This window comes from Ictidomys tridecemlineatus, chromosome 10 (assembly GCF_052094955.1).
Source record: "Ictidomys tridecemlineatus isolate mIctTri1 chromosome 10, mIctTri1.hap1, whole genome shotgun sequence".
Classification (NCBI taxonomy): domain Eukaryota; kingdom Metazoa; phylum Chordata; class Mammalia; order Rodentia; family Sciuridae; genus Ictidomys; species Ictidomys tridecemlineatus.
In genome coordinates this window covers 136727008-136753325 of record NC_135486.1, presented here as the reverse complement: position 1 = coordinate 136753325, position 26318 = coordinate 136727008, and the positions used below count along the sequence as shown (strand labels likewise).

Sequence of the window (26318 nt, the reverse complement as noted above, 5' to 3'; positions counted from 1 at the left end):
TTGGTTGAGTCCTGCTGTGGCCAGGCTCTACTCCCACCCCATTCACCTGTCCCACACACCCAGCATGGCTCCTGATGTATGTAAGATGGTTTGTGAACACCCAGGAGAATACTCTTCCATTGCACTGGGCTGCCTCCCACCCCTAGCAAGTCTCTACATATAAGCTGATTGCATGAGAGTGTCAGTGACCCTTCCAGAAAGCAGATTTTACCTTTACTTGCATGATCTTCATATTCTTCTCTGTGCTTACTAGCTTTATCTATCCAAAATAAAATTGTTCCAAGTATTTCACCATCTTTAAGCCGTAAATACTAAGGTCAAATTGTTATTTCTCATTAACAATTTAAAAGCTGCTAAAAAAATTTTGGTCACATTCTGAATTCATGTGCCCCATGGGAGTGAGCCCTAGAAGCAGCATAAAGCCCCATATATCCTCCCCCATTTGTATGTGTCCCTCCCTGAGGATGAAGAGACCTTAAGCATAGTGCTCTGAGGCTAAGGCCCATCCTGCCTTGGCCCTGGAGCTCCATCATGAGTGTCACCACTGTGCCCTTCTACATGTCCCCCTGGCAAGACCAGATGAAATCACACAGGAAACCCATTGACATTTCCAGTTTACAGGCCTAGGATCAAGGACCATTCACACAGGAGATACAATAGAATTGGGATAAATTTTATACTAAGCTGAAATAAACAATGCCTGCCCTTCATTCCAGCAAGTACATGTGCTACAGTAGACGGAAATGGAATCCACCCTCCCGCAGCAGGTCCACTACCATCCAGGGAGCAGTTTTAGAGGGAATACAATTCTGGAACTTGAACCACATTCTTGCTCTGGGTTGCCAGAGGACTCTCTGGGGTTCAGGTTTTCAGTTGTTCATACTGGCCACAGCCTGAAACATACCTTGCCCTGAGACACATGTCCCCTTATAAATACCAGAAACCTCAAAAGGCATGCTTCCCTGCTTACAACCCCTGGGACAGAGTGGGTACTTCATATTGAGGTGACCTTATTACAGTGAACAGACAAGATGGCTCCCTTGGCTCTCATATGCTGAGGTGTCCACTGGGCCTTTAAGAAACAGCTGTTCCCTCTGCCCTAGGCCTACAGGTACCTCGAGGAGATGCGCAAGAGACTTCCTTCTGCCAACATGTCCTACTACGTGGACCAGCAGACAGTGGATGCCGTGCATCAGGGCCTGGGACTCCCTCTGACACGTGTGGTGCCTGAGCGGATCCGCCACAACAGCATCGAGGACCACGATGAGGTGGTAGAGGAGGTAGAGAACGGCCCCTGATGGGCCTTGGCCATTGTCCTGCTGCTGAGATCTGCTTCTGGAATTTCCAGTCTCTAGTCATCTCTTTTTTGTAGGGGGAAAAAAAACTTGTTCATATCATAACAAGTAAGCAGGGCCCAGCCCACAGTGTGCAGAGGACTGCCTGTATCCCTAAGTCTTCCCTTGGTGTTCCTGCCTCAGGGCACTTGGCAGCTTCGGTGGTGTTTTAGTTTAATTCCTTTTAAAGGAGCTGGATTCAGCTTTCCCAGGTTCTCCCGACTACCAGTTGTGGAGTGGAAGGAACTTGTAGAACTTGGTGCACTGAGGCTGCACCTGGGTCTTGGAGATGCCCATCACTGCTAATCACACCCACACCCAGATGGCTCCAGGATGATTCAGCAGGGACCACTGTGGCCAGGCCCAAGTCCTGTCGGTCACACCTACCACCAGATGTTGACATTCCTACAACTCCAATAAAGCCTACTTTCTCAGAGGCCTAGGCCCCTTCCACCCCTCTTTGCCTCACACTGCACTCCAGTTTCATGGTTGCATCTCATAGTCCTCTAGGAACTGAAGTCCCTGCTCACTGATAACCATAAAGATGACTTGTGATACCTCCTGCCCTATTTATTCTCCTGGGACAGCACTGAGCCACAGGGCCAAGGGCCAAGCCTGCTCTGCTATGGGCTCTGAGCAGCTGCTTCCTTCCTGCTTCTGGCATTCCCTGACCACAGGGCCCACTGGGAGCTGCAGGCCAGCACTTGGGTTGCTCTGCCTGTGGGGGCCAGGGCGAGGCCCTCCATATTTTTAGCTGAACACACCCTTCCTACATGCATGCACTGGAACCAGATGGCCCTCCAGACCTGGTCAAACTGCAAACTCAAATGTTACAGGGGTCCACTCTTTGAAGCCTTCCTCCCACCCAGCAGGAATGCCTAGGGTCCATCAGGGACTAGGAGGGAAGGGAGAGGAGTCTGTCTCTGAGTCGCTCCAGAAGCAGCAGCGCTCTCACGGCCAGCTCCCTGCAGTTCTCATCAACATCTTTCTCAGCCACATCTGCCAGGTAAAAACAATACAAGTACATTGCAGGGCCAGTCATTCCTATTCCCAACAACCTACCTCACTCACCTGGCAAAGGGCTCTCTACCATGGGACAGGTGATGGAGACACCTCCACTGGGAGCGAGGGATCCTGGCCACAGTCCAGTCACATAGCTCAGCTATCCTGAGCACCAACCTGGGTTAAAACCAGCCTGAGGAGATGAGCCCTGAGCTCCTGCAGTTCTTCCAGACTGCATGTGAGGAGACAGAGCCGGTGCTTCCACCCTACCAGGACTGACAGAGAGAGAGGGGCCAGGTCCTGAATAGAAGCCTGGGACTTTCCCAAAGGACAAAGGAGGCAGGGGTTCTGGGCATCCCTCACTTCCCTTCAAGGGAGATAAAGCCCTCTGCTTCTCTGAGACACAAGCTCTGGTGGTAAGCCGTGCTCCTGGGACCTGGCACCCCAAGCCCAGGTGCTGGGGAGAGGTCAGATGATGGCTGACCCTCTCCACAGCCACCAAGCCTGCTCTTGGCTCTTCCTGGCACCCAGTGATTCATTTGTTCCACTTCCTGTGGACAATGCCCATTCAAACTAGGACTGTGCCATGGCAGGAGCTAGGCAGGGAAGAAGCCCACAGCTAGGATGGAACAGACACCAATAAAGTCCTTGCTATCACCAGTGGGAAGGCAGTCTTCCTACAATGATCCTCAGCAGAGTCGGGCACCTGCAGCATGTAAAGAGGGACCCTGCCTGGCCCAGATGCCTGACAAGCAGGTGGAACTTGGGCCTAATGAGGGGGGCCTTCCACATGGCTTCAGCAGGATAAGCACAGTAACAGAAGATACCCAGCCAGAAGCCCAAGAGGCAGGGCAGCTATGAGTCATGTGGGAACCTCAGCTGGACCCTGTATTGGGGTCAAATGGAAAGAAAAAGACATCACAGAGCATCCCAGGGCAGCTGGAGGGCCTGTCCATGGGTTCAGCTCAGGAGCCTGGGGTGTGTTCAGTGTCTGGAGCTGGGAGGAAGGGACAAAGCACGGCAGATACTACACCTCTAAGTCTGGGTACAGGCTCCCAGCACTTCCACTAGCCTTCTATCAGGAACCTCAGTGGATTCCCCAAAGCAACCACAGTCATGACTGTCCTCTCCCCCTTGTGCCCCATGCTAGGTTAACCATATTTCTCAGCACAACAGGGAGGGACATGCCCACTCATGAGCTGGGTTGCTCCAGCCTTCTCACATGCCCAGATGTCCTGCCTGCTTGGCCGCTACAGCCAGGGCTACTCACCTGCCAGCCAGGACCTGGTTTCCAGCAGCTCATCTGGCAGGTCCTCTAGTAATCGCTCTGCAGGTACGCTGAGGAGGACAGAGGAGACCGCAGAAAGCAAGCCCCGGCGCACGTAGCTACCAAGCAAGAAGGCAGAGAAGGTGAGGTGCAACTCTGTGGCCAGAGCCCCTAAACAGCACTGCCAGAACTGCAGGGACACTTCCCTGAGTCCAGCAGATCAATCCGCAACACTGCGCATTGGGCCTGGTCAGGCTACCTCCTACCACATAGCCCACACCTTGCTGCCAGAGACTCCATGCCCACAGCCCACAGCCCACAGCCCACTCACGTGTCCACATGGAAGCGAAGGGCCCACACAAATTCCAGCAGGGCCTTACCCATGCGTACAGCCACCTGAAAACCAGCAGAAGTATGGGTACCATGTTCAGCATGCCACTCCCCTTACCCAGCACCCAAAAGACACACATCTGATGCCTCTGTGCAGCTTCACACAGGCCTGTCCTCAGGGCCATGGTAAAGGGAGAATGTCAGGTACGCAGTGCTCCAGGCTCGTGACCGTGGCCATCACCCCCTCCCACACGTAGGGCCACACAGCACTTGTGCCATCAATGCGAACACTTGGGTGAAGCCCACACTCTGCAGCGGTGAACAAGATGTGGCAGGACCTGAAATTCCCACTTTCCAACTCACTGTGGTGTTGACTGCCAGATACATCAAGGCCCCCAAAGTATGGGTCAATCTTCCAAGAACCAACTGGTCATCTCCCAAAAGGTCAAAGGTCACTAGAGGCCTGCAACACAGAATCCAGTAGTGGCAGAGCCATGGCACCTCAAGGCTGGCTGTCTAGCCCCAGGGATACAGAGGGAGAGCCTGGGTCCAGAGGCTCTGCAGAGCCTTCTTGCTCTAGTCACCACCTAACCCCACGAGGCTTCAGTAGAGCCAGGGAGAAGGTGTTCCCAGAGGCCCAGCACATATGCTGGGCTCAGTGAGAAAGAAGCACAGCTTCTCCACTCTTGCCTGAGGGCCACACCTGATGGTGGGTGGGAGCTCAGTGCTGGCCAAGGCAGAAGGAGGTGAGCAAGTAGCAGTCGGGGTGGAAAGCATGCAGGGTACTACCAGTCCATCCATAACCCTGAGACCAGGAGTGGACGGACATAGCAGTGACTGACACACTGCAAAGCTTAATGGCAGAGGGACGCTTCCAGAAAACTTCACATTAACTTAAGAACAACCAAACATGTTCCTGCCCAAAGTCCCACTCAGGCCCCATGCTGTGATGCTTTCTCCAGCCAGCGAGTGTGTCCAGACGGCAGAAATCCACTCACCTGTCAAAATGATGAATGAGGGGGAAAAAGAAACAGCCAGCCACGGAGGCAAATTCATTGGGGCCACCTGCTGGCTCCTGCCAGGGAGAGCCCTGCCAAACACAAGCACAACACCCCAACCTGCATGAGGTGCCTGGCCTCATGTCCCAACCCTGTGTGTAATACATTCAGAGCTGGACAGGCCTCATGGTACAGCAACCCTTGGGCACTGGGATGTAAGCTTCCTGGCCTCCACCCCCACCACCCCATGACAGTTTCTCATCACCAGACATCCCAGGGAAAGCAGGGCCAACCCTGGGTGAAAACCCCTCAGGATTCTGCATTTGTATTCATGTGTTAAATCCACACTGGTCTGACTACCTTTGATCTGTACCATAAACTCACTTCAAGGAGCACCAGTGTTAGTGCCATCCCTGCCCTAGGCTCCTGCCACCCCCTTGGCACAGATAACACTGGAGGAATGTAATTGCTTATCCTACCACCCAGAGTGCCCTTTCCCTATAAGGACCTGACCAAAGCCCTAACTGACCTTGGAGAAGTGCCGGGTCTTGCTTCTGATCCGATTTTCTACCACCACCCTCCAGTCAGGAACCATGACACTGCCAGACTGAGAGGCAGTCAGTGTTGGTGAGCACTGGGTGCTGGGACCCACGGAACTGTGTTGGGGAGACCGCCCAAGGCGCCCTGGCCGAGACAGCTCCTGGGCAGCCAGAGTCAGGACCTAGAGGAGAGGAGCAACCAGGGGAGTGCTGTGGCTCTGGGGAAGGACAGTCTTTAAAATAAGCCCCACAGAGCCCCAGACCAGCAACAGTACCCAGCAGCCCTCACAGTCTTTTGACAAGGCAGGTGTTCTGGAAGCCACAGAGAAAGTCATCTCTAGTGCTAGTGGGTCTCTGCGCCTTGCTGGGAGGGCAGGCAAGAAGGTGAGGCACCCCAACCCAACCGCCACCTCTCCCTGAGGCTCCCTGGCCTCCACACAGAGCCACTCCTCTGGAGAAGGCAGCCTTAAAGGATGACCAAAAGCATGCTCAGCAAGCAAGCCAGTCTCAGGAGAGCAGACTCGCTGCTACTGCTGCTGCTGCATAAACGGAACACCCACAACAGGCAGAGCCTCGGGATGAGGGTGACGGCCCACGCTGCCTGTGTAGTCATCTCTCGGCTATTCTATGATGTTAAGAGACCATGCTCCTCACTAAGCACTAGGAGCCCAGCCCTGCTCTGAGGCCACCATTCCTGACAGTCCTGCCACAGGCAGTCCTTCACCAAGGGCCTAGCAGGCATCAAGCTCCTCCCACACATCTCATGCACTGGTTCATTCTTTTTCATAGTTGGATGATACTCAGCCATGGGGACACCATATTTTGTTTATATTTAAGTGGTGCATTTTGTTATTTAAAACAAAGGAACTCAGCTGCCAGAGATCCTGGTCCCCACAGTGGTGAACCTGCATACTTGGCTACACTCAAACAGGAGACAAAAGTTACCTGGCCTTCTCAGATCAACAAAGTGACTTGGGGAGGCTTTGGTCACTGTCCACATAGGTTTTCACCTCCCCACAGTAGGGCAGCTTGGAACTGACTACAGGGAGAGGGATCCAGAGGCACTCACATCCAGGATGTCCATGCGCTGCCGGAGGCTGTAGTTCAGGGCATAGAACTGTGAGGTCAGGTGCTCAGCTACCTAAGCCATGCAGAGAGAGGCCAATGAGGGCCAGCCCAGGCCATAGACACACTTTCCAGGCACCAGTCAACCCTGCATGAGGTCAGTTACTCAACTGCCTGAGCCAGGCAGAGAAGTCACTGAGGACCAGGCCACAGGGCACACCCTCTAGACACCACACCCAACCTAGTAAAGAGAGCTGTCAGAGTGCTCCCCACTGTGGGGCCACCCACACTGGGACTTACCTGGGCTGGGTCTGTGACTGTAACAGCCACCAGGGCTCTCTGGCGCAGTTCCTCAAATCCCGCCACACAGGTCCTCTCCTCCAGGTGCAACAGTACCCTGGCCAGCTCCACACTCACCTACATGAGGGCTGCAGTCAGTATGTTACATGCACCTCAGAGCCTGGGCCACCCACCTGTTGCCCACCTAGCAGAGGCTCCAGGTCTCCCGGAGACGCGCAGCAGCCAGCAAGATGTCCCCACTCTCCATGACCCAGGATGCAGATGGCACAAGAAGAGCTGCCATCGTAGGGGACCTGCCACCAGAGTACTTAGCAACCTCCTCCTTTGCTCTAACACCCTCTTCTTGCTCACCTCCCGTGTGGCCTCAGGGTTCCTGCGGACTAGGCCTTCCAGGGCCTTCAGGGCGGCCTCCCAGCGCTCCATATCCTTATCCTCAAATGTGGTCAGTGCTACACAGAACACAGAAGGCCTCAGTCATCTCAGCCCCAACCCTGAACAACCCTGATGGACCCAGCGTGTCGGGGCAGGGTGGGAAGACTTCAGAGGAAATAGCTGTGAGGTGAGACCTGCGGTGTGACCCCACCAAGGCTCACCTTCCATGCAGTCCCGCACATACTGAGGTGCCTTGCTGCTCTTCAGCTCTTTGTCCCCTGACATGTCATAGGGGATGAAATCATCGTCACTGTAAATGAGACAAAATAGACAATGGAACTGCCCATTCTTAGTGAGAAAACTCAGACTCCGGAGGCACTTATGTACCCCTCCTCAAGGGCAAGTCCTGAAAATGCTGAAACTCATTCCCCAAGTCCCCAGAGCCTTGAAAAGCCACAGCACTGCTGCAGACCAGAAGGAGGCATTGGGGGTGGGCACAGCCATCCCACAGTGTGCACCCCACTGTGCTGGTGACCTGCACAGCTCAGCTCTGCTGTGCAGCCAGTGCCACCCCTCAAGCACAGAAGCCCAGCCCTACCTGTCCAGCTCCGAGTCAGAGCCCTGCAGCTGAGCTGGGGGCACACTACCCTCCATGGTCTCTGCAGGGGTCTCTGCCACAACTGGATCCAGTGATGAGCTTCTGGGAAGCAAGAGGAACAAGCATTCAGGATTGCCTGTGGGGACACTCCCAGCACCTCCACCCACTGCTTCCCTAACTCCTGTCCTGTGAATGGAATCCAGAATGACAAGGTGTGCAGACACACAGGGTGGGGATGAGGGATGTGAAGACCCTCACCTTGCCTCCAAGGGGCTGTCTCCCACAGGCCGGGGAGTGGCCAAGGCCAGCATCTCACGGCTCAGCTCATCGTCTTCATACTGTAAATACAAAACATACCAGTCATTGACACCCACCAGGCTTCAGACACCACTTCACTGCAGTCAGACACAGTTGGAGCCAAGCCTCCTCTAAAAACATCTGGATCCTGTTTAGTAGCCTGTCCTTTTCTAGAGCAAATTCCAAGTGTGCACCCTGACCTGAGGGTGGTACTCAGTGTGCCAAGGCTACAGAGTCACTTCCTCATGAAGGAACTGGGGCTCCCCAGGAGGCTGATCCCCTGAAGACATCCCAGGGAGGAGGGGATGTCTGCATAAGGCCGGGCAGGGCCCAGCAGTCAGAAAAACATGCTGGCCACACAAGTGGCATTCACACCAGGAAGCAGGCAGCAGAGAGGCCAGTCACTGTTCTGCCTGCCCAGAGCAGCCTGTGGCAGACCAGCCCCAGGGCAACAGCTTCCCTCACCCCAACCTCTCTGGAGTTCCACCTCCAGGGATTGTGTCCTGAGGAACACATGCTGGTGCGTTCAGCCCTAATCTTTGTGATCACCAGGAGCTGAGGTTGACACCCACCAATGTGGGACACTCCATGGGCCTGGGCCCCAGGAGGGGAGGTACCTACTGAACTGGAGTAACAGGGAGATCTGGAGCCTGTTCACCTGGAATCTCAATGGAGGCCCCTCAGGGTGGATCCGGGTGCTGATGACCTCGGCCACGATCATGCCTAGGCGGCGCACGGCAGGCAGGCTGCTGTCCAGGCGGCACTTCACACCTGCCATCATGCTGGCCAGCAACTCTGGAAGCACCAAACATGCATCCTGAGGGGTTCTCACATGCCTGGGGCGGGGGTGTGCCCTCACCACCTGCTCACCTTCCCGGCTGTCCCGCAGCTCTGGCTCCCCAAGGTGTGCCAGGCAGATGAGCACCGCCATGCTGACATAGCGCTGCTGAGCCAGGGGCGTGTGTCGGACAGCACTGCTGCTGCCCCAGGTCTCCAGCAGCTCCTTTAGCGCCTACAGGCAGCACAGCACCAGCCTGTCAGGCAGCAGTTCTGCCATGGCCTAGGATCATGTGGTGCTAGTATCCACAGCCACCCCAAAGGCTCCAACAGGAGCAAAGTGGGACCCCCAGCCTTCCCTTCTCTTCCCTTGTCTTGGGGTCACCACAGGGTCAGAGGCAGGTAGCACTTACCTGTATGAGGAGTGGACGCCGCTGGCTGTCCATGGCCAGGTACCCCAGCAGGCTCTGCAGCATGGGTGTCTACAATGAGAGTGGTGTCCTTAATGAGGCAGAAGCTGCCTTTCTGCATGAGGCTCCTGAGGGTGAGCGTGTCATGCTCAGGAGTCCAGGCTGAGGACTAGTATGGTAAGTGCCGCCCTCCACCTCCTACTGCTCCTCAGTACCCTCTGCTTCTGCATTTGTCAGTTTTGTTTTTGTTTTTTCCTCAGTGCTAGAAATCAAACCCAGGGCTTCAAGCACTCTAGTAAATTGCTCTCCTGCTGGGCCATACCCCAGCACAGCACTCGTCAGCTTGGGCACATACACTTTTCTAAGGAAATTTTCTATCTCATCCGTGTTTGAAAACCAGTCGCCATCAAGCTGCTACATTTCAAAGGTCCTGGATTTTTCTGCTCAGCCCAGGTGCAACTTCCACCTCAGCACTGCCTGCTCTGTTGTTCAGCTTTCTCTTTGTTCTTTGTTTTCTTCTCTTTTGAAAGCTCTCTTGCTGAGCTACATCCCTAGTCCTTTTACTTTTTATTTTGAGACAGGGCCTCACTAGGGCTTGGGTCACTTTATCTAGCACTATGCTGTAGCACTGTTATTCTCTATTGCTACTCACTTCTGGTCCAGCAGCCCCATCACCTGGAATGACAGCCAGATGTTCACGCCAGTATTTGGGTTTATCCCATTGGTTGGCTATATTCTGGGGGCCTCAAATGCCCTATAGGACAGGGATTGGGGGCCGTCTCTGGCTCTCTGTTTGTCTGGACTGCACTGTCCGCCTGCCTCTCTGAACCCCACCAAGGGCATGAAGCCAGGGTTCAAGAGGCTGCCAGGCCTCCTGATCCAGGTTGCTGAACCTGCGTCATCTTTAGAGCTCTGAAGGACTCCTGCCTACTTCACCCCCATGCACCCAGGGCGAGTTGGCTCTACCTCCACTTTGGCCCCCATCTATCCTCTGCACAGAGGCCAGGGTAGGTCTGGGTAACACAGTCAGGTCTGGATGCCTCTGCTTAAACCTCAGCTGCCCACCCCAACCTGAAGCAGCCCACCCTTGCCACACCTCCTGCTCTCTGGGGCACAGGGCCCACTGCCAGCCGGCTTGCTGGGACCAGTGTTCAGAAGCCAGCCACACAGTCCTCCTGGCCAGACCTCTATCAGGACCATGGCTCTGTACCTGCCAGATCCCCTCAGAGAGGTCTTTGCGGAGCCCTGCAGCACTGAGGCTGCCTCCTAGATCCCACAGTGCCAAATGTGCCATGCTATGAATTACATACCATGGTTTATGTAGGTAGCACTGTCTCCCTGTCTATAAAGTGAGTTCCTCAAGGAGAGACTACGGCTCTTCTGTCCACCTGGGACAGAGCTAGGCACACTGTGGGCATCAATGCACTGCTGGTCCCTCCTCAGGCCAAGACATCTGCTCTTGCTCTCCCCTGCCCAACCACCACAGCCCTCACAGCCTACACTCCAGGCCACAGGGACAGCTGCACCGTGTCTGGGAAGCACTCAGCAACCAAGTCCCAAGGCACTAACCCCCTTGGGCTTGCTCGGTGTTGTGCAGCAGGGCCTGCAGCCGGGCAGGGCAGTGCTGCTGCTTCACTGACAATTCCCAGGTGACTGCTCTACCTGTTTTCTGTGGCTGGGAATCAAATCCAGGGCTTTGTGCATGCTGGGTACACATTCTTCCACTGAGTTAGCCTCTACTTTTAATAGTGATTCTTCTTGTAACCAAGGGTGGCCTTCACAAGCCCTGCCCTACATTCTCACCGTGCACCGGTACTGCATGAACAGAAGCTTCCGGGTCATCACAAACTGGGCTTTCTTATTCTTCAGCACCAGATTCCCCAGTAGTCGTGACAGGACCTCAGGCCTATAAGGCAGGGTCAGAAGAAGCCAGTCATGAGTGCCTAGGAGGTGGGTGGCAGGCTGGGAAAGCACACCCTCTGATGGCACCAACAGCCTGGCCCTGACACTTGCTCACTGTGGGCCTTGGATAACCTCAATGGGTCCTTAACTTCCCCCCCCCAGGCCTGAATGTAGAGACTGGGTCCCACTCCTGAGCTAAGAGGGTCAACATAGGAGGGAGTCCCTCCCTGCTCTGCCAGGTCCAGGGTGCATACTTCATCTAGGGCAGGGCAGCAAGCCTTTGCTGCACAGGGCCAGAGGGCACATGCTTTAAGATTCATAGGCCAGTCTCTATACCAAACATTCAACATGGCAGTTGTGACTGAAAGCAGCCACAGGCAAATATTTAAATGAGTTAGTATGGCTGCATGCCAATAAAATTGTGTGAGTGTGCACGCAAGAGAAAAAGATCCTCCTGCCTCAGCCTTCCAAATAGCTGGGATTACAGGCACACAGCACCACGGTGGGCGCCAGTAAAATTTTATTTACAAAAAACACCAAATGAGCCAGATATGACCCAAGAACAATAGTGTGCAAGCATCAGATCTAGAGTATGGGACCCTGCTTCCTTCAGCAAGCAAAAGCTCAACAAGCCCCCAGCCAGTATGGAGAGACAGGCTGGATTTCACCCTCACTCATCACATAAAATTCCACACATAGACATAAAATCTGGAAAGAAAAAGAAGAGGGGGGTACAACAAAAACAAAAAAGGTTAAGCTGGAGACAAGCCAGATACCAGAGAAGGTTCCAAAGACCGAGCAAGACCCCCACTGAAGCATCCGTGACAGCAGCAATGCATCTTCACCATCCTAAGCCCAACAGCTCACAGGAAAGAGCCCAGAACCTGCAGGGGAACTTCCACAACATATACCAGGAACCAAACATGCAGATGGTGAAGGACGCAGGGAAGGAGTCCACACATCTGGAATCAAAGACCACAAAACCTACTCTCCCCTGCCCAACCACCACAGCCCTGGGGCAGACCTGGGAAGCAGGTGAGGGCAAGGTGTGTGAGCATCCCTTGGGCCCAACAAGGCTGCTTTCAAGAGTGCCAGCTGCCACACACACACACACACACACACACACACACACACACACACACACACACGAGAGGAAGGAGCAAAAGGGCATCGCCACACCCAAGTCAGAGACGACACCCAGAGCACAAAACCACATGCAAGGAATGGAGAGTCAGGGGTGAGGCAGGAGGAGTGAGCTACAGTACAGGGCAACACCATGACAGAAGGACAACACACACAGTGTGCAGGGCGACGAAACATCTGCGGGCTGCTTCTCACACAGTCCTCCTGTCCAATAGGGCTTGGGAGAACACCTACACTGTTTTCACGAGAAAGAAACAGGATCCCTAAGTCTGAAAAGAGCTGCTGCCTCAGCAGAGATTATGGTTCCCCCAGCGTGTGGACTTGGGGAACCCGCTGGGCAGGAGACCTTCTGTACTAAGCGGTGGACACATGTGGAGGCTCCACTAGCAATGATGAAGGTGGGCACCATCAGTGTGTGCATTTGCACAACCAGTGGCCAGCCTAAATCAGCAATACTAAGGCAGCACTAGCCACCGAACCCAGGGAGTACAACAGGACAACCGGCTACAGCAGGGCCACCAGGAAAAGCAGCACAGGGAATGGCAGCTGTCACAAAGCCCACTCCCCACCCCCCACCCCCAGAGATGCACTGACTGGAAAGAGTGCTGTGCTGCTTACCCCGGAGTGGCCTCCACCAACCCTGTGAGCACAGCCTCCATGGCCCTGTCCGGCACTTGCTCCACTAGGCGCCAGCAGACCCGCTGCCACAAGCAGCTGCCCTGGGTGCGTGCTGTCAGTTGGGGCACCAACCTGCCCAAGATCTCCTCTGAGGAGACAGAGAGAGGACATGAGCCTCAGGAGCTGCACTCAGCCAGGGGACCACTGGTCCAGTGTACACAGCACCATGGCTCACCAGCCAGCACAACTGAGCCCCAGAGCTCTGAGCCCTCAGTGAACCCAGGGCTAGCAAGGGGACCCCCCAGAGCACAACTGAGCCCCAGAGCCAACCTCAGTGGACCCAGGGTTAGCAAGAGGACCCCCCCCCCAGAGCACAACTGAGCCCCAGAGCCAATCTCAGTGGACCCAGGGTTAGCAAGGGGACCCTCCCCCCAGAGCACAACTGAGCCCCAGAGCCAACCTCAGTGGACCTAGGGCTAGCAAGGGGACCCTCCAGAACACAACTGAGCCCCAGAGCCAACCTCAGTGGACCTAGGGCTAGCAAAGGAACCCCCCACAGCACAACTAAGCCCTAAGACAAACCTCTGTGGACCCAGAGCTAGCATAGAGACCCCAAAGAAGGCTGGGACCAGCTCCCACTGCTGCTGAGGGGCTTGCAGTGATTCTCAACCTCTCCCAAGGGCTGAATGGGAGAGACAGGTGCTGCTTCCCCCAAGGCAGGCCCTACTCACTGTGTCTCCCCTGGATGCACACCTTCCCAAGGACTCGAGACACAAAGGAGACAGAACAGTGTAGGCCACCTGGGAGAGAAAGCAAGGAGGTCATGGGACAATACACACAACACTGACCAAGTGGACAGACCTGCAGAGACTTGAGGGTGCCAGATTCCTCCTGGGCTCTGAGTCCCACAGGGGTGTAGGTCACAGGGGACTTAGGGTGTTGGGCCTGAGCACATGGAAAGACAGTGAACCACAGTGGGAACTCATCACCACAAGGAGACTGAGTTAAGCAATCAGAGTTAAACAAGCTGAGCTGAGGTACAGCTCAGGCCTGAGTGAGCCCATGATAGAAATAAGAAGGGAGGGGCCATACTGCAGGAAGAGGCAAATCCACCCACTGGCCTTGCCTTACAGGCCACTGACCCATGGAATCACACTGCCCCAGACACTCCTTTCTCTTGAAACTGGAAGCCATGCTTGTGAGGCCCAGAAGAGGCAGAGCCAGCCCCAAACAGCACACAGGATAATACCTAGTGCTCTGTGAGCAAGTCCACCAGCAGCACTTGCCTCCAGACCCAAAGACCTCCCAGCACCTTCACCTTGCCATGGGAGCCTGAAATGCCATCGCCAAAGGCATATGAGACAAACCCAAGTTGGCAGGGGAAGTGGATGGAGAAGGAGGGGATGACAGCTAAGAAGAGGGACAGGGAGACACAGCACTCACCTCGGAGAGAATCCACCACTGACTGCAGCACCTGCACGGCCTCCTCACCCAGCAGTGGGAAGTAGTTCTGGGGGAAGAACTGGGCCAGGTTATCCTGCTGCAGATGGTTGCCCAGGTGGTCAGGCAGGCTCACCACCTTGCTGAGTAGTGTCTCCTGGAGCAGGGGAAAGCCAGGCTTCATCTGCGGCCGGCACTGCTCCTCCATCAGGGCCGCTACCCTGCCCTCACTCAGAAACCTGGCCAGCAGCTGTGCCATCTTCATCAGACGGAAGCTGGGGCTGAACAAGGACAGGTGTATCGGGCAGAGCCCCTAAGCCTGCTCCGGGCCAAGGGAGTCTCCACAGCTCCCCCTTAGACAGGTAGTCCCAACAGCTCCAGTAACATTTTGTCTTAACTCATAAGCTGAAAGAACACGCTTTGTACTCCACTCCTGAATCAGATACAAGTGGGGCAAGTGCAGCTGGGCCCTACCACCTCCTCCCTTGCTCTGCCTGGATTTTCACAGAGTACATGCTTTTAATCACAGCAACTTCTAAAAACCCAGCTTCTCAAAGACTCCTCAGAGTCCTCACAAGGACTGATCTGTGTGTGATCTGATGCTGAACGTGGGAACTGCCTGGGGCTGGAGGGTCCATGGCAGGCACGTGTCAAAAAGCTGTGCTTCCCTGGAAAACATGAAAATGTCCCAAGAGGCCTTTAGAGCTGCCACTGTGCCCAGAAAGCCTCACTGCAGGGCTGGGACCACGAAGCAGCAATGCTAACTGCCTAGGGGAGCTGGCTGGGGCCTGCTGTGATGTGAAGACCCCTCCTCCCGCCGTCCTGCAAGGTCGAGATGCCGGCAGGTCCTCCCCATCTTAGAGAACACAGCCACTATCAGTTGGGGGGGGGGGGGGTTCAGCAGGTCGCAGGCTCTGTTCTCTCCCTGGCACCTTCCAGGATGAACCCTGCAGTTCGCAATTCCCCAGGCCCTTCTGTGCTTCCAAGTCACAGGCCGCTGCACAAGCCCCCAGCCTCACTCACCCGGCAGTGCCCTCGATGGCCTCCATCAGCACTAGGAAGGCCTGGTCAGCAGGGCCCTCCAGGAAGAAGCTGTCCCAGAGCTGCTCCAGCCGGTCGCCGGGCGACAGCTGCAGCCAGCGGGGGCTCAGCCTGCCGACCAGACAGCGCAGCACGACAGCGAAGTGCTTGGCGGCGAACTCCTCCTGCTCTCCGGGCAGCGCGGGCTCCGCGGTTCCTCGCAGATAGCGCTGCAGGGACTCCAGGGCGGAGAGGACGCGGCCACCGTCCTCAGAAGACTGGAGGACGTGCACCGCTTCCCGGATGCTGAGTCCGACTGCAGAGCGCGCGGGCTCCATGCTGCCGGCAGCCGGGCGCCCGGGACAGCGGGATCCCTCCCTGAGCGCACCGGCTATCCGGCCTGGCCCGGCCTCAACCGGCGGGCGGCCGCGAGCTCCGGTCCCCGCGTGAGGCGTGACTGCGGCCTTCAAAGCCCCCGCCGCTCCCCGCTGGGATTCCGCGAATCTGCAAAAGCAGGCGGCACCGCGCGTGTGCGTCTGCGCGGCAGGGCAGGTCCGATCGAGGAAGGCGGGTGTGCTCCAGATGGGGCGGGGACCCGCGGCCACGTGACTGTGGGCTGCGCCTGCGCTCCCCAGCGGCTGTGCTCCCCACCGCGCTTGAGTTCAAATGCTTTGAGTGCAGGCTGCACGCAGCAGAGGCGGGTGATGGGATCTGGTAGCCGCTGGGAAGGTGCTGTGTAAACTAAAGAGGTGAAGCATCAGGTTTCGTTCCACAGTTGCTCTAGCCACGTGTCGAGGGCTCCCTAGGTCCTAGGGCCGGCGGCCAACCTCCTGGACATCCTGGCGTGGAACTATTAACCACCACTCAAAGAAAAGACCACCAACTCCAATTTAAATCAAAATAAAGCAAGCTTGTAATTCCTACCGGCTGAGGCTGTCTCTCCCGAAACCAGTGGGGACAGAAGACAGCCCCGCAGCTCTCTAGGAGGGCACCTTTATAGCTCAGAAAGTGCAAAAAGTGTGGGGGGGGGGTCTTGAGAACTTACAGATAACAGGATTTTAACAAGCATAACACAAAGGCAGGTTAATGGTCCAGCACTTAGGGAGTAAATTTAGATCCCAACATCAGAATTTATGAGGCACCACTAGTTTCAGAGAGGGTCGTTATCTGGCCAGGGAAAGCCAGGCATGGGTGAGTTCAAGGCACTGGCAGGCATTCCAAGCAAGTTTAGAAATCGCAGTAATATATAGTAAAGCCGAAATTAACTTTTCATGCCTTGTGAGGAGCCGGCTCCCAATCTTAAGAGGGAATTAGGCTGGGTTTATCAGAGCACCCCCTTGAGGCAAAGTGGTAATACAGTAGTAGAACCCTTACTGGTAGTGCATAAAGTCCTGGGTTTGTCCCCAGGATGGAAAATAAAAAACTAGAATGTTCTAATGACCTCCCCGGAGAGTAGGTAGGCTTCCCCTTTGGGAAGGGGTGACATTTCAGCAGAGGTGAACGTGGGGGGAAATCTGGGAACATATATTCATTCCACAAACATAAAAGCATCCTTCTTGGGCAAGGGTTAAACGCAGGGGCACTTAACCACTGAGCCACATCCCCAGCCCTTTATGTTTTTTTTTTTTTTTTGAGAGTGAGAGAGGAGAGGGGGAGAGAGAGAGAGAGAGAGAGAGAGAGAAATTTTTTTAATATTTATTTTTTAGTTCTCGGCAGATACAACATCTTTGTTGGTATGTGGTGCTGAGGATCGAACCCGGGTCCCACGCATGCCAGGCGAGCGCGCTACCGCTTGAGCCACATCCCCAGCCCCCTTTATGTTTTTTATCTTGAGAAAGGGTCTTGCAAATTCAAAGTCAGCCTCCACAATTTAGCAAGGTCCTAAGCAACTCAGCCAGACCCTGTCTCAAAATATATAAGGTGTGACTGAGGGCGTGACTCTGGTTAAGCAACCCTGGTTCAATTCCTGGTACCAAGAAGAAGAAGAGGAAGAAGAAGAAGAAACAACAACTTGGAAGGCTGAGACAGGAGCATTGCTTTAACCAGCCTTGGCAGCAAAGTGAGACCCTAAGGACAAAATAAAAAATAATCAAGCTGGTCTCCATCGTGCTCTCCCATAATCCCAGCAACTTGGGAGGCTGAGGTAGGACGACCTGGGCAACTTGGCAAGACCATGTCTCAAAATAAGAAAAGAGCTGATGATGAAGCTCAGTGGTAAAGTTCAAATCCCTGCACCATAAAAGAAAAAACAGACAATAAATACATAAAAATTAAAATCACCCAGTCCTGAGGAAAAAAATAAGGTGATGGCCAATCACATTTCAGTTCCCTTTCCAAGGGAGAGAAAGCCTCACAGGACGTGGCTGGGCATGGCTGGGATGCTGGCACCAACACAGACCTGACTCCAGTGACTTCCAGGCCCCTGTCCTTCTTCAACTTCTTGGTGGTAACATGAGTCCATGTGCTTCTGCTAAAGCCATCAGTGCTCGCCCACCTCTGAGCTCACAGGGCAAGTCCTTGCCCCAGCAGAGTAGCTTTCCAGAAAAGCTGTTTGCATCTGTTTTAAGCTTGTTTCCCTGGGAACCTGGGACCCACAGAGCCAGTAGGCTTGAAGGCAGATGCCTTTCCCTAAGATGGCAGGAAGTGCCTGACCCCCAGCCAGGGCCACAGAAGGAAAACCACTCAACTGGAGAGCCAGGAGGAGTGGGGGACGAGGCAGACACTGGGGACGAGGCAGACACTGGGGCCGAGGCCACCTCCTGTATCCTGAAGAGATTGCTGGAGCCCCCTCTTCTCTCAGCATGGGTTGGACAGGGAGGATGACCCTGTCTCTCCTCCTGATTTTGGTGTCCATGTATCTACATGGGGCTTCACTGCAGAAAGCTGGATCAGCAGGGCAAAGAAAACCATTTTTCGAGAGGCTCCGTAGACTAGAAGAGCAGGTAGGTGTACCGCTCTTGGATTTTTAAAATTGGCAACAAATGAAGGTTGGATGTTGAACAGTTGTAGCGGCAGGTGTGAACTGTGAGCCAAGCATCCAAGTAGTTTGTAGTTCTTGCTAGCAGTTAGCAGTGCCCTACCCTACAACTGAAACCCAGGGAGGGTTTGCCCGGCTCTACTCTGAAAATAAGCGGAGTGATGTGTGGTTGGCAGGGGACAAGAGACTGTATGGAGGCTCTGGAAGGCCTAAGGAGCACAGCTGTGGGGTCTAGGGAATCGATTGTGCTGGGCACAAACACTGGATGTGGGAGCCATGAGGTCCCTAGTCTATCTCAAAGCAGAAGGCATGGGTGGCCCCCAGACTCCTGTGTGGGGTCTGCAGACAGTGCCCCAGCACCACAAGTTCCTGCTTTGAGCCCAGTCAAGCACACATGCAGCCCAGCCCATCCTGCCTGCAACTGAAGCAACTGGCAGTGGCCATTTAGAACCTGGGATGTGGGGCAGGATCAGACACTGCAAGGTGAACCCATGCTCCCCAATGCTGCAGTGGGGTCTGAGCTCCATCGCCCCCTCTGAACTTGGCCCCCTACCTGCATCTCCTAGTGTCATGGCAAGGGTCACTATGCAGCGCTGACCACGAGCCCAGCACACAGAGGTTCTTCTGAGGTGTGAGCAGGAAGGCCTTATACCTGCCCATCCTGACCCCTCATAACTGCTGTGTCCTCTTTACAGTTTCGGAGGTTCCAAGAAGTGACCTTAACACAGCTGCAGGGCATTGCCAACAACTACAACATGTCCTATGACATTGATGCCCAGTTACACAGCCTGGCAGAGGAGAGCCAGGCTGTGGCTCTGACAGTCAACAGGTCACAGGCCGCCATACAGGGGGACCTGGCCCACCTGAAGGCCTGGGTGAGGAAGACTCAGCACCGAAGCCGGAAGGTGGACATGCGACTGCAGGCCTTGGACTTGGCCCTGACTGAGAAAACCAGGCAGTGGGTACAGGCAGGGAAGGAGCAGAAGACACAGAGGGATGTCATTTCAGGCCTGGCCCTGGGCACACAGGCCCTGCAGGATGCACTGGTCAGCCTGACACACCAGGTCCACAGCCAGGGTGCCAGGCTGGCTGCTCTCGAGGGTCAACTACAGATGACCAGCCCTGGCACTGCAGCCCCAGGGTGGACCCCAGCCCCAACTCCATATCAGCCTGTGCACCCGGGCCCACTGATGCTGCTGACAGACAGGCAGGACCTTGCTCCTCACCCAACGGAGTCCCAGGACTTCACTGCTCATCTCCTGGGCACACAGAAGGCCCCAGCCCCAAGAAGCCATTGGGCACCTGGTGGGGCTGCTATAGTCCCAAGGGATCCTCCTCAGGGACCAGGAGAAGGTAAGTGCCACAGGCCTGGCCCCCTCCCCATGGCTTACAAGATTCCTGTACTCCTCCTGAACCCGTGATGCCCCTGCAACCTCCACAGGCTTTCTCCCCATGAGGAGAGGACATTGACTTCACACTCCACACTCCCTGCTCCTCATCCAGGTGGTCTCCTATCTGCGGGTCCCATCAGTTTGGGCCCCCTGTTCCTCACGTTGAAGAAGCACCTCTTGCAGAGCTGGTTAGGTCCTGAATTACTGGATGGCCCTGTGTAAACACAGGGCTCAGAGAGGGGGAGTGGGAGGGTCAGAGAAGGGGTCATGAGGACAGAGACAGGTTGGTGGGATGCACTCTGAAGACAGGAAGGATGGCCAGTGCCTCCAGTAGCTGGGAAGGGCAGGAGATTATGTCTCTCTGGAGCCTCCAGAAGGAGCTGGTCCTGAAACACCTTGATTTGGGCTCTTTATGACTTGCATTCAGGCTTCCAGCCTCCAAAAACACAAAATAGTAAGCCTAGGCTGTTTAAAGACACTAAATTTGTAGCAATTTGTTACAGCAGCCAGAGGTGACCTGGTGCTAATGGTCATCTGCTCCCCTTCTTAGGAGACAGCTCAGGCTTAACTAGGGACTGAAGGCTCCCTGGGAAGGTTAACCTCATTCTTAGCTCCTGCCTGGGGGTGGCTCATCCTGAGGGCAAGCAAGAGGAACTAGAGGAGCCCTCAGCCTTCCCAGCTCAAGCTGTCCTCCAGGAGGTGTGGCTGCAGGGCCCCCAAGTCCACCCTCCAGAGTGAGGACCATTTCTGGGGCTCCTGCTGCAGGGCTGACTCCCCCTCCCTCTGTTTCTAGTTTGCAACCTGGGTCCCGTGTTCACATTCCCGGATGCCTCCCCTGAGAATGTGATCTTCCTCAGCCCCAGCTTCCTCACAGCCCTACGAGCTCTGTCCTTCTGCAGCTGGGTCCGCACATCCTCTGGCCACCTGGGCACCCTCCTCTCCTACGCCACTGAAGAGAATGACAACAAGGTGGTACTGCATGGCCGAGACTCACTGGTCCCCGGGTCCCTCCATTTTGTGATAGGAGACCCAGCCTTCAGGGAGCTGCCTCTGCAGCTGCTGCTAGATGGCCAGTGGCACCACATTTGTATCATTTGGACATCTGTCCAGGGCAAGTACTGGCTCCATGTGGACCGTAGGCTAGTGGCCACTGGCTCCCACTTTAGGGAGGGCTATGAGATCCCTCCTGGAGGGTCCCTTGTGCTGGGCCAGGAGCAAGACAGTGTTGGTGGAGGGTTTGACAGATCTGAGGCCTTTGTGGGGAGCATGTCTGGCTTGGCCATCTGGGACCGGGCACTGGTCCCTGGAGAGGTTGCGAACCTCGCCATCGGGAAGGAGCTCCCTGCTGGTGCCATCCTGACACTGGCCAATGCCTCATGGGTAGGCAAGTTTGTGCAGAGGGCCAACTGCACCTGCCTGGAGCTTTGTCCATAAGGCCTCACCCTACTGGGGCTGTGGTCATGTTCTGGGTTAGCAGGAGGAGCAAGCCTCCACCCATTCCACAGGGCCCCCGTGTGCTGTCCAGGGCATTCCTGCATGGGGTGGGGTGGGTGGAAATGCTGGAGACCAGAGCTGCCTCTTCCCAGGCTGTGGTGTTCTTTTGTGCTGCGCCTTCAAAGCCTCAAGTCACCCTGAGTGGCCTTGAAGTGATGAAAGGCCAACAGAAGTCTTGTTTCTGGGGGTTCCCCTTCCTCAATATAGCAAAGACAGCATCTGCCATGTCACTGCCACCTCTCAGGGCACTTGGGAAAGGTTCCTATGGGTGAGAGCTGTTCCCGCATCCCTGTGGAAAGGCTTCAGCATGTGCTTCCTGGCCCTCAAGACCACAGTCCCTCCCCAGGCACACTGGGGGCCTTTGTTCTCTCATGCTTGGTGGCTGATGACATCGAGGATAGACCAGCTGTGCTGCTTATTCAGCTTCATGAGGTATCATTTTCACATTATAAAGTGCACCAATTTAAGTGTATACTTCAAAGACTTTTAGCAAGAATACTGACCTGTGCAACCATCCACATGATGAGTTTTTGAGTATTTCAGTTGCTGCTCAGTACTGCCCCTGTAGTGACCACACCTGCCCCAGCACTGGTGACCCTCTTCTGCATGGATTTGCCTGTCCTGGTCACCTCCGAGGTGGACTCACACAGCACATGGTGGCTGGGTGCCACCCCATAGTGTGAATGGACCACATTTTATCCATCATTCCCCAGCCGATGGGCATGTGGGTTGTTTCCAGCTTTTAAGTACTATGAGTAAAGCTGCTATGTGCATTCTCCTACAGATCTTTGGACTTCTTTTGTTTCGTGGTGCTGAGGATTGACCTTATGTGTGGCAGGCAAGCACTCTGCCACCAAGCTTCACCCCAACCCTGAGTGGACACAATTTTGTTTATTTTGGACAAGTCCCCAAGAGTGAATGCCATAATGTAAATTCATCTAGAAATTTTTTCCCTATTCATTTTTCTTTGTTTTTTTTTTGTGGGGGGATGAAATGGGAGTGGGGGTGGTACTGGGGATGGTATACTACAGAGCTACATCCAGATCTTTTGTTTTATTTTAAGTCAGGCTTCCCTAGGTTGGTGAGGCTGGCCTTGAACTTGAAATCCTCCTGCCTCAGCCTCCAGAATCACTGGGATTACAGGTGTGCACCATCACGCCTTCCCATTTTAAAAGTGCAAAAGCAGATTAGAGAAGGCCCATGCCTAGGCCTGGAAGAACCCTGGAGGACTGCTGGAGGACTAAGGCCCTCTGAACCTCATGTATGGTGATTTCAGTTCTGTAGAGGCCTTGGGTAGCTAGCCACCTTTACCCATGGGAAGACAGCTAGCCAACAGGTACACACTTCTTGGGGGACAGTGCCCCAAATTAGCACTGCAGTCTCACCAGCATCTCCAATCTCAGTGGACCCCGCACTTCTGGCCTCCCCCAACACTGCCTGTTCATGAGTCAAGGTCAGGGAGGTATTTTCATACTGGAAATCCCCATGAGCGCCCATGTGACACTCCCCTGAATCACTGGCTTCTGCTTCTCCAGGGCAGTCAAACTTGATGAAGAACCCATCTTCTCTGATTAGTTCTTAAGTGGGGGCCAGCCTGGCCAGCCTGGCTCTGAACTCTGGGCTCAAGCAATTCCCTGCTTCAGGCACCCAAGCGCTGGGACCACAGATGTGCACCCCTGCTTCTTGCTAAGAGCCCTCCTTCTCATACACCTCATCCTGCCATTTCACTTCTCATTTAACATCTTTCTTTTGGAAAGACTGGCAATCTGATTGGTCACTGTTTTTGGAGGAACAGAATGCTAGGTCCCAGCATAGCCATCTTGCACAAGACCTTAGGAGCTGGCAGAAGTTGAGCCTCTCACGGTTTGATTTCAAAACTCTTGATCATCCTCAGCTAAAGACAACAGGTAGCTTCCTTCACCCAGTGCAGAGCCAGGGCAGAAGACCCACAGGGTGTTATTTCCACCCACTCCCCCACTTTCAGGTTCTTTCCACACCCTGAAGAACAAAGATGTCACAGTAGTCACAGCAGTGTTTGGTCAAGTCCCCAGACTTGGAGCTCCTTGCATTCTGCAGAGGTGGGTGTCACTGAGAGTGAATATGTTCAGGATGCTTGTTGGGGTGGGGGCTCCAGCTGGGCAAGACACTGGAGCAAGAGTTTGGAGTTGGGGCAAGTGAGCAGGGTCACAGGCAGTGTCAGACATCATGGTAGGAGCCCAGGGACTGGGGGGAATTGGGGGCAGGCAGATCTGGGAAGCCAGCCTGGTTTAGGAGCCAGGCAGTCTGAGCATGTATCCAACAGGACTCACCATTCCTACTGGAGGCAGAAATAAAGTCACCTATACACTCTCAGGCATAAACCACATCCCTCTCTAATGCCACCGGACTCTTCCTTTAACCCAAATCTATTCCGTTCCTGGGTAAGGAAAACAAAATGACCCCAAGTGGTTCCAGGAAGTGAGTTCCAACAAAGAGCCATGGGCTGGTTTCTTTTCTCCCACAGCCACTCAGCCCAGCCCATCTGTTTTCTGACACACACATCTGTCCCTAAGATGACACATGGGGGGAGGGGCTAGCTCAGTGGCAGAGCATTCACCCTGCAAGTTTCTGGGTCCAGTCCCCAGAAGGGACTGTCTTTGGAAAACAGCTCCACCCTCCACAGAGATGGTCCACCCTCCCTGGTACTACCCTGAACCCTAGGAACTAGTCTTATCATGACCTGCCATGTCCATGCCACTATTCTGCTTAACTCTTCTGCCTACCCACCACCTTCCCCCAAACCCTACTCGCCTAGAAGACCTAAGCCCGTGACCTCCACTGAATGGCAACTCATTGCAGTCCTGCAGTCAGGTGGCAGATCCCTGCTCCCAAGGGGCATGGGGAGCCAGGCACCACGGCACACACTTGTAATCCCAGCAGCTCGGGGATGGAGGAGCTGAGGCAGAAGGATCCCAAGTTCAAGGAAAGCCTCAGCAACTTAACAAAGACCTAAGCAACTTAGTGATACCCTGTCTCAAATTAATAAATACAAAGGGCTAGGGACATGACTCTGTGGTTAAATGCCCCTGGGCTCAATCAATCCCAGGAACGAAAATGAAAAAGAAAGAAAATTGTTTTTGTAACTTCACAAAAAGCACTGCAGAGCAATCAGGGAGCAGTGTATGCCTGTCATTCCAGCTACTGGGGCAGCTGAGGCAGGAGAATTACAAGTTTGAGGCCAGCCTCAACAACTTAGTGATACTCTGTTGTTAGGCTGTTAACATAAGTATGTGTTAATTAAGAAAGTTAAGTCAAGCTAACTCTATTCTGGCCAGACACCTCACCCTGTTCCCCCTCCTATTCCCCCATCCTGCAAGAGTCCACTCACCCAGAGGCTGACACCTCCACCCACCTGCACCTTGACCATAGTGCTCCCAGACAGGGGCCTGCCAATTCCAGGAGCTGGTGGCAATGTGCCTTCTCCTCATGCCCCTCTCCCTTTGTGGTTCTAGAGGTTTTGAAGCTTGCTCTCCACCTGCAATAGCAAGGGCTAAGCCCACCCCGCAATGTACAACCCAGGCTCTACCGAGGTCTGCTGCTTTCTCTCTGTGCAGAGACAGCCTTATCTGGTTTTTTGACAATAACAATAAACTTGCTTCTGCTTGGCTTCAGTGTGTCTGGGAGATTTTCAGTGTGTCCTGTGCCACTTTCCTTACATCTGTCTCAAAAAATATAAGTGGGTTCAACCTAAGAAACAAAACAGTAATCATGGGGAAAATTCAAAACCCCGTTGGACTTCCTTCCTCTTATTCTGGGTTTAGTTTCTATTTAGAATTATTTTGGAGAAGGAGATGTTCTATTATCTTCTCAGCCTTGGAGACTCAAAAAACTTTTAAAACCTAAAAAAAGTTGTAAGACTAATACTTTGCACACCATATACATGTACCCTAGAGTGATCTTTTTTTGTCACCACTTAAAGTCTGTATTTCACATGGATTCCTGGACTGGGGGTTCACTGTCACCAGCCTGTTCCAGTGCAGACCCTGTCTTACCTGTGATGGGTCAGACCTTCACCATGAAGCTCTAGTTGCTTCCCAACACGACCCTGGGCTTCCTTCAGCATGTTTACATTTCCACGTGGACATCAAGGAGATGATACCTTTTCTGCATTTTTCCCAATGCTCTCTAGGATTGATTTATTGATCGATCACCTTTTCCCTCCTAGTACTAGGTATTGAACCCAGGAGTCTTCAGCTCTTTTTATTTTGTATTTTGAGACAGGGGCTCACTAAGTTGCCAAGGGTCATCTCAAACTTGTGATCCTCCTGCCTGAGCCTTTGGAATCATGATTTTCATCTTCTGGATCTGGCAGATTTGGTGCCAAACATGATCAATCTACAATCTGATTATTGCATTTTTTTTTAGTAAAACCAACAAAGAACAAATGAAGTAAATAAGCATTTTCCCCCCTCTCATTGCTGGGGACTGAACCACGAGGTCACACATACTAGGTAAGCACTCTTCTTCAGCTGCATCCCCTACCCCATTAATAGTCTTGACATCCACATGAGCTTCAACAATGGTCTGCCATTTTTGGAATGGACAGTGAGCACAGCTGTCTTGAGTAAAGTCAGGCAGGCAGTTTTTTTTCTTCTTCTTCAAATCTTTATTTTGTTCGTTTATTTTTATGCGGTGCTGAGAATCGAACCCAGTGCCTCACGTGTTCCAGGTAAGTGCTCTGCCACTGAGCCACCACAACCCCAGCCCCAAGCAGGCAGGTTTTGACCTGAACTTTTTTTGAAATTTTTAAATGCAGCTCCAACTTTGGGCAAGTCTCACTTCAAAAACATGGCCCTTCAGGATGGTAAGTTTGGGCTCTTGGAGTCCTTGTGAGTACTGGTTTTCCAAGCATCCTCCCCTCGGGCTCCCGCGGCAGCGCTGGCAAGGGCACCCAGGCCCGCACTCGCCAAGCAATTGCCCTACCACTGCGCAGCAGCCCTGGCCGCGCCAGCTCTCTGTGAGCACCGCTCTCCCGAGAGCGCAGCCACGGTTAGTCTCGGTTTGG

The 26318-nt window shown here is 54.1% G+C and overlaps 3 protein-coding genes across 6 annotated transcripts in view; 2 read left to right on the top strand and 1 right to left on the bottom strand.

Moving 5' to 3' along the window:
• Positions 1-1771, top strand: part of Ift140 (intraflagellar transport 140) — a 74779-nt gene extending 73008 nt beyond the window's left edge. Inside the window, exon 30 of the mRNA XM_005337844.5 lies at positions 1104-1771. Within this exon, the coding sequence (XP_005337901.1) occupies positions 1104-1298 (195 nt within the window). The 3' untranslated portion in view covers positions 1299-1771. The remainder of the gene's footprint in view (positions 1-1103) is intronic.
• On the bottom strand, positions 653-16000 carry Telo2 (telomere maintenance 2). Of its 4 annotated transcripts, none has more exons than XM_078024848.1 (21): positions 15416-15999; positions 14968-15060; positions 14396-14673; positions 13684-13752; positions 12953-13100; positions 11093-11195; positions 9293-9361; positions 8973-9114; positions 8761-8897; positions 8064-8143; positions 7806-7907; positions 7429-7517; positions 7187-7284; positions 6836-6952; positions 6540-6611; positions 5461-5652; positions 4932-5023; positions 4297-4396; positions 3935-3999; positions 3614-3722; positions 653-2340 (listed from the first exon to the last, which is right to left on the bottom strand). In XM_078024848.1, the coding sequence occupies exons 1-21, from the start codon at positions 15748-15750 to the stop codon at positions 2230-2232; spliced, it is 2601 nt and encodes an 866-aa protein (XP_077880974.1). In that variant the 5' UTR covers positions 15751-15999; the 3' UTR covers positions 653-2229. The 4 variants fall into 4 exon arrangements, with proteins under 4 accessions (XP_077880974.1, XP_077880976.1, XP_077880973.1 ...); XM_078024847.1 differs by lacking the exon at positions 653-2340 and adding an exon at positions 2382-2611 and having other exon boundaries at positions 3607-3722; positions 15416-16000; XM_078024850.1 differs by lacking the exon at positions 14968-15060 and having other exon boundaries at positions 15416-15998.
• A 1335-nt stretch (positions 16001-17335) lies between these two features.
• Positions 17336-24927, top strand: Ptx4 (pentraxin 4). The gene is made up of 3 exons (XM_021734978.3): positions 17336-18354; positions 19085-19742; positions 20574-24927. Exons 1-3 carry the CDS (start codon positions 18214-18216, stop codon positions 21212-21214), a joined length of 1440 nt encoding a protein of 479 aa, XP_021590653.1. The 5' UTR covers positions 17336-18213; the 3' UTR covers positions 21215-24927.
• Positions 24928-26318: the final 1391 nt, after the last annotated feature.